Source organism: Piliocolobus tephrosceles, chromosome 2, assembly GCF_002776525.5.
Source record: "Piliocolobus tephrosceles isolate RC106 chromosome 2, ASM277652v3, whole genome shotgun sequence".
Lineage (NCBI taxonomy): Eukaryota > Metazoa > Chordata > Mammalia > Primates > Cercopithecidae > Piliocolobus > Piliocolobus tephrosceles.
In genome coordinates this window covers 45220807-45228720 of record NC_045435.1, presented here as the reverse complement: position 1 = coordinate 45228720, position 7914 = coordinate 45220807, and the positions used below count along the sequence as shown (strand labels likewise).

Sequence of the window (7914 nt, the reverse complement as noted above, 5' to 3'; positions counted from 1 at the left end):
TTCAAAGGAGAAAAAATGTGCCCCAGGATTTAAGACTGCAAAAGATAAAAAATTTTACATAACCTTCCTTCCACAACTTCACAATAACTCATGAGATGCATTTCTTCCAACACCCACTTCCACAAGCAAACTTCAGGTCTTGCCAAGCTAAAGTGCCATATTTATTGTAGTATTTATTTATGTATTTATTTACTTATTTTTTGAGATGGAATCTCATTCTGTCGCCCGGGCTGGGGTCCAGTGGAACGATCTCAGCTCACTGCAAGCTCCACCTCCCAGGTTCACGCCATTCTCTTGCCTCAGTCTCCCAAGTAGCTGGGGCTACAGGCACCCGCCACCACGCCCAGCTAATTTAGTTTTTGTATTTTTAGTAGAGATGGGGTTTCACCGTGTTAGCCAGGATGGTCTCGATCTCCTGACCTCGTGATCCACCCACCTCAGCCTCCCAAAGTGCTGGGATTACAGGCGTGAGCCACCGTGCCCCGCCTGTAGTATTTATTTATTTCTTAACCACCTAACATGAATAAAGCAGTGCTACTGTTTTATTAGGTTTCCATTATTTTTAATGTGTCACTGACAACATTTTAAGTGTTGTCTCAACCCCATTTTCTCTTTAAGTTACGTGGTTATTTTATCCTTTTACATAGTATAGTGATTTTTAGGAATGTATGTCATGTTAAAGTCAAACTGATTCTTTACCTTGTAAAACGACTTGGTTTCCTATTCTCTAAAGCTACCTAAAAGCAGAGGACAAACTCTCCTTTGGATCCTTTTGGATCCAGGGGTAAGAAGTATGACTTGCCTGTGGTGGATGTCACTCAAGCCTTTGCAAGAATCCACTGTGATGATGGTATAGGAATACAGGACATCTCCTCCCTCTGGGGGCTCCCAGCAGTCAAAGATCCCAGCCATTGTCAGCAGCCTCCAGTTGTCCCAGACTTTCTCCCAGTTCTCAGGACTATCTGCAGCACCAGTGCTACCTGACTGGAAGCAAAATATATGGGCAGATTAGATGCACTCAGCAGACTTCTTCTACATGCAGGTTGGGTACTACTTCAGACTCGAGAGCATGGAAATCATTTTAAAAGTAATTCAGCCGATGTCTTACTAACCCCTCTGTCACCAAAGGAAAGAAGGTTGGTGGCAAATGCCAACTGAAGCTATAGATTCATGGCTCTTTAATACTTTCGGAATTTAACACCTTCACTGGACATTTAAGCCTTCTGTGAACTGACCCACCATTCTAGCTATCACTCACATTGTTAATTTGAACCCAAACCAGCTGTTGGTAAATGAAGCTCACATGAAATTTCATGCTCCTGTGTCTTGCTGAAGCAGTCTTCCTCTGCCCAAAATGTCCTTCCCACCCTTTCTTAATTGAATTGAATTTCATGCCAATTCCTACTTGCCATTCAAAACTCAATTCAAGGCCTAAAATGTAGAAAGCTGGAAAGAACATCACTTCTATTCTAATAATAAGAAAAAAGCTGGATAATATGCAAAATAATAACTTTTCTTAAACTCATCAGAGGTGAGGTCGATCAATTTCCCTGAAATTTAAGAAAAGACAGGGTCCTCCAAGGGGCAATGGGACACAAGTACTGGCTTATTGGCAGCAACAGGAGGAAGACACAAGCCTTCATACAAGCAGGTAAGAATTCAGATAATGTTATTATCACATTTCTACAAGCAGCGTATGGGCTGGCAGGATAGTACAGAATCCCTGGGAGTTGCAAACCTCAGAGGAGTCTGCACCAGCTCACAGGCTCTTCTTCTTGGACTTTGCCAGTGCTCAAAACAGACTGGGGACAGGGCAGGAGCCTGGAGGAAGCCATCCTCACTGTTGCATACCTTAAAGTCAAGCTCCCTTGCCTCACCTAATCACTTTTCCCCTAAGGAGCAAAAGTCTTAAGCTGCCAGGGAAAGGGTAATAATCCCTTTCACGTCTAGCATATAGGTAAAGACCCACGGAGGCTGGGGAAGGAAAGAAAGAAAAAGCCCCCTACGCCCTGGGGAAGACTAAGTCATAGAGCCAGGTCTGCCTAAGACAGACTGAACGGAGAACTGCCTCCACCTCTGTTTAGATGACAAACATTAAGTGACAAGCAGAAGCAGTCTACTTCTGGAAGAGGGAAAAGGGCACATGAAAGACCCTGTCTAAGGCACAGGATCACAGGAAAATCCAACAACTGAAGAGAGCAGGGCTGCTGAGAAACCCTCTGGAAAGTCAATCCTTACCCTAAACAATGGGTAACACCAGAGGCCTTGAAAGCCCGTGATCAAACAAAGGCACTGTAGTGACAACAAGGCCCAAACCCAGTTCAATTCCTGACAAGACTGACTTAACCTCATATATTAATGGTCTAATAGAAGAATTTCCAGACATATTATTAATCTCAGTCTCTGTCCTACATATCATCTCTGGCAACAATAAAAAATTACAAGACACACAAAGAAAGCTAAAGCAATCAACTACCAAGAGATATACAAACTAATAGAACCAGATTCAAAAGGTTACATTTCCCAGATGCTGAAATTATCAGAGAACTTGAAGTAAAATTAATGTCAAAGACTCTTGTGGAAAAGGTGGACAACATACATGAACAGATAAGGAATTTTGGCAGAGAGATAGTAACTATAAGAAAGACTCAGTAGGCCGGGCGCAGTGGCTCAAGCCTGTAATCCCAGCACTTTGGGAGGCCGAGACGGGCGGATCACGAGGTCAGGAGATCGAGACCAATCTGGCTAACATGGTGAAACTCCGTCTCTACTAAAAAATACAAAAAAACTAGCTGGGCAACGTGCCGGGCGCCTGTAGTCCCAGCTACTCAGGAGGCTGAGGCAGGAGAATGGCGTAAACCTGGGAGACGGAGCTTGCAGTGGGCTGAGATCACACCACTGCACTCCAGCCTGGACGACAGGGCGAGACTCCATCTCAAAAAAAAAAAAAAAAAAAAAAAGGTAAAAATAATAAGCCAATAATGGAGATGAAATGCAATTGTGAAAGATTATTCCAAAAACAGAAAGATCAGGAGAAAAGGAACAAAGAGTTGATGGAACAAATAGAAAACTAGCAAAACAATGGATTTTAACCCAATCACATCAATAATTAGACATTAAATTAAATGTTCTAAACACAAATTAAAAGAATGATTGTCAGACTGAATCAAAAAGGAAAACCCAACTATCTGTAGTGTAAAAATTAAGTTCAAGGCCAGGGACAGTGACTCACGCCTGTAATCCCAGCACTTGGTGGGTGCTAAGGCAGGTGGATCACCTGAGGTCAGGAGTTAGAGAACAGCCTGGTTAACATGGTGAAACCCTGCCTCTACTAAAAATACAAAAATTAGCCAGGCAAGGTGGTGCGCACCTGTAATCCCAGCTATTCGGGAGGCCGAGGCAGAATCACTTGAACCCAGGGGGCGGAGGTTGCAGTGAGCTGAGACCACACCATTGCACTCCATCCTGGGCAACAAGAGTGAAACTCTGTCTCAAAAAAAAAAAAAAAAAAAAAAAGAATTAATGTATATTAAGTTAATATACATTAAGTTCCTAGACAGAGTAACTGACTTGTAGTAAGTGCTTAATATTTGCTATTATAATTGATAGATGTTTTTATAAATTAATCTTGTCTTGTACCAAATCATCTGTGTGTTACTAGATTGGCTAGACAGGGGATTTTCTTTTTTAATTTACATTTCAATAGGCTTCTGGGGAACAGGTGGTATCTGGTTATATGAATAAATTCTTTAGTGGTGACTTCTGAGATTTTGGTGCACCCATCACTGATAGGGGATTTTCTGAGGGTGAAGCAAAAACTCTCTTGACTACTAAAACTGTGCCCCAGGAGTTAAAAACAAACAAACAAACAACAACAACAAAAAAACACCAATGACTAAATTCTTGGGCTTATAGGATAGCACATGAGAAAAGAAACAACTTGCTGAAACAGTGAAAACTCCCTCCGCCTGTAAGGTAACAACTCGCTGAATTGGTTGGAACCAATATAACTGACTAGAGTATATGCAAAACAAGCTTGCTTGTATCACAGCCTGAATTTCCACCACGTTTCATACTAACTCCCCCTGAATTTGCACATGAGACCTATATGGAGGCAGGAAGAGATAACTGCACATACCTGAAGACTTTCCAGGCCTCCCTTTTCCTTCCACCAATCACCTACTAATCCTAGAATCCATTCCCTAAACCCTTTTTTAATAAAAGTACTGCCTTAAAGCCAGCTAGGGAGACAGAGTGGAGCTGGACTCCTATCTTCTTGTTAGTCGACTTGCAATAAAAAACTTTTCTGTTACCCAGGCTGGAGTGCAGTGGTGCAATCTCGGCTCACTGCAACCTCCACCCTCTACCCCAGGCTCAAGCTATCATCCCACCTCAGCCTGCCAAGTAGCTGGAACCAGCTACTCAGTGTCATGGTATTGGCTTCTAGCACATTGGGTAGCAACTCCCTTTTACTCGGTAACACTATTTCCAGTCCTCAAAATGAGATGACAGGTGAACAAACAATTCCCAATTTTAACAAGCAAACTGCTAAGAACTCAGGTGTTTTAGCAGTGTCAGACTACATAATCTAATTAAAAATAAAACATGATGTTGGCATGTCTGATTTGTTTGCAATCTCCTGATAATGTTTTAACATGAATAGCTCAAATTATATCTTACAGTGAAAGAGTTTTTGTTTTGTTTTTGAGATGGCGTCTCACTCTGTCACTCAGGCTGGAGTACAGTGGCACGATCTTGGCTCACTGCAACCTCCACCTCCTAGGCTCAAGTCATCTTCCCACCTCAGCCTCCCAAGTAGTTGAGATCATGCCCGGCTAAGTTTTTGTATTGTTGGTAGAGATGGGTTTTAGCCATGTTGCCCAGATTGTTCTTGAACTCCTGAGCTCAAGCAATCCACCTGCTTTGGCCTCCTAACATGCTGAGATTATAGACATGAGCCACCTGCCTGGCCTAAACCACTGCGCCCAGCCACAATGAAAGTTTTATGAGGGAAACGTAGAGTTATGATATGACCTAGCAATTCCACTCCTAGGCATCTATCCAAGAGAGATGAAAACATGTATCCATGCAAAAACTTGTAAATGCCTGTTCATAGCAGCATTATTCATAATAACGAAAAAGTAGAAATAATCCAAGTGTCTATCAACTGATGAATGAATTAACAAAATGTGGTACATCTTTACAAAAAGGAATGAAGTGCTGATCCATGCCAAACATGGATGAATCTTGAAAACATTATGCTAAATCAAAGCAGCCAGTCACAAAAGACCACATAGCCTATGATTCCATTTTTATAAAATGTCCAAAATAGGCAAATCCATAGAGATGGAAAGTAGATTGGTGTTTGACAGGGGCTGGGCATAGTGGAGAATGAAGAGTGATTGCTAATAGATATGGAGTTTCCTTCTAGACAGACAAAAATATTCTAAAAATAGAAGTAATAATTGCATACTTTGAATATACTAAAACATTCCTGAATTGCACATTTTAAAAAGGTGAATTTTATGGTCAATTATCTCTCAATGAGCTCATTTCATTTCACTTTATTTTGACAGACTCTTTCTCTGTCACCCAGTGCACTGGTGTGACCATAGCTCATTACAGCCTCTATCTCATGGGTTCAAGCGATCCTCCCACCTCAGCCTTCCGAGTAGCTGGGACTACAGGCACACGCCACCATGCCCAGCTAGTTTTGTATTGTTTGTAGAAACGGGGTTTCGCCATGTTGACCAGGCTGGTCTCAAACTCCTGGGCTCAAGCAATCTTCCCATCTTGGGCTCCCAAAGTGCTGGGATCACAGGCATGAGTCACCGCACTGGGCTAAAGCTGTTATTTTAAAACAAATAAATAAAACTACGAGGGAAGAAAAAAAAAGTCCTTTGATTAATTTGTTTCCCTGTGCCTTTCCAAATATATATTGTGAATGCTGATAATGATACCTTCTCTGTCTTGATTTGAGGAAAATAGATGAAGTATGGCTGCCTCTGGTTTGTTCCTTGACATCGCTGCCACTCATAGAATCCATCTGCTAAAACGACACAGCGTCTTCCCTTTCCCAGAGGCACCTGAGGGAAAAGGTGAGCAAGATATGGTCTTAGTAATACAATCATGTTTCATAGACTGCCATTACTTGGTGAACTTGAGTTAAAATCTGAGGTTTGGGCCAGGCGCGGTGGCTCACAGATGTAATCCCAACACTTTGGGAGGCCGAGATGGGAGGATCACTTGAGGCCAGGAGTTCAAGACCAGTCTGGCTAACAAGGTGAAACCCCATTTCTACTAAAAATATAAAAATTAGCTGGGCATGGTGGTGCACACCTGTAGTCCCAGCTACTTGGGAGGCTGAAGTATGAGAATCACTTGAACTTGGGAAGCAGAGGTAGCAGTGAGCCAAGATCGTGCCACTGCACTCCAGCCTGGGTGAAAGAATGAGACTCCATCTCAAAATAAATAAAAAAAACAAACAAATAAATACATAAAATCTGAGGTCTGCTAATGTATGACCTTAAAACAGTTATTTAATTTCTCTGTACCTCTCTTATGTATAAAGAAAGTCATAACTCACACAGATGTTGAAAAGGTTAAATAATGTACATAAAAGCAATCACCTCTTTTCTAACAAATAGGTACTTGTGATAGCTAGTCTTCAAAGGTGCCTTGCCAATGAAGCATGCTTCCCAGTATTCACACCCTATGTAGACACCTCCCACACTGAATTTGGGCTGGCTCTGTGTAACCCATAGAATGCAACAGAAGTAGGCCAGGCATGGTAGCTCACACCTATAATCCTAGCACTTTGGGAGGCCCAGACAGGAGAATCACTTGAGCCCAGGAGTTTGAGACCAGCCTAGGCAACATAGCCAGACTTTGTTTCTATTAAAATAATAATAATAATAACAACAACAATAATAAAAGAATACAGCAAAAGTAATGCTGTATGACTGCCAAGATTAAGTGATGCTATAAGACAAAGCCTTATATCTTCTGTCCTGCTCTGTTGGATCATGAGCTCTGGGATAAATGAGTCACCATGACAGAAGCCTGGCTACCCTGACACCCTCGAGTTAGGCATGTGGAAAGCCTTCTAGTTGTTCTAGTCATTCCACCTGAAGTGTCAGATGTGGGTAAAGAAGTCATCTTGGACATCCAGCCTCAGCGGCCATCTAATTGCAACATGAGAACTTCCAAGTGAAAACTGCCCAGATGAGCCTAGTCAACCCAGAGAATATAAAGATAATTTTATCATTTTGTTTCACACTACTGTCTGGTGTGGTTTGTTATGTAGTAACAAAATAGTATTCCACATTAACAACGGGAAACATTCTTTTTTATGTTATTTATTTTTGGTTGTCCTCTGTAGGCTAGGATGGAAACACCCTTTGGAACCTTCTCAGGTATACAGGGCACTAATAGCTACCAGCCACTTACCTTAAATGACCGTTTCTCCATTATGGTATCACTACGACAGTTGGTAGTATTGAACTGCAGCTTGGAAGGATCACTTTCTTTGAACCAAGAAGGCACCAAGCCCCAGCGCATGGGAGCAATGATACGCTCAGATGAGTCTGCATCCTGCCATGGAAAGAAGATCTAGTGAGGAGATCACAATGAAATTCTAATTTAACATATGTATTTATTACATTATTTAGTAGTATTGAAATATAAAGAATTCAAGATTATTTTTAAAAAGGGAATCTACTGGAAAACAATTTTTTTATTGTTTTTGAGATAAGGTCTGGCTCTGTCATCCAGGCTAGAGTGCAGTGGTGCAATCCTGGCTCAATGCAACCTCTACCTTCTGGGCTCAAGTCATTCTCCCACCTCAGCCTCCCAAGTAGCTGGGACTACAGACACATGCCACCATACCCAGCTAATTTTTGTATTGTTTATAGA

General features: G+C 41.8%; 1 protein-coding gene across 2 annotated transcripts in view; it reads right to left on the bottom strand.

The window, feature by feature from the left end:
* Positions 1-7914, bottom strand: part of HMCES (5-hydroxymethylcytosine binding, ES cell specific) — a 27038-nt gene that overhangs the window by 7381 nt on the left and 11743 nt on the right. Inside the window, exons 3-5 of one of the 2 annotated variants that reach the window (XM_023215906.2) lie at positions 7450-7593; positions 5961-6086; positions 803-984 (exon numbers count right to left, since the gene is read on the bottom strand). In XM_023215906.2, coding sequence (XP_023071674.1) covers positions 803-984; positions 5961-6086; positions 7450-7593 — 452 coding nt within the window. The remainder of the gene's footprint in view (positions 1-802; positions 985-5960; positions 6087-7449; positions 7594-7914) is intronic. The other variant, XM_026449047.1, reaches the window with a different exon arrangement.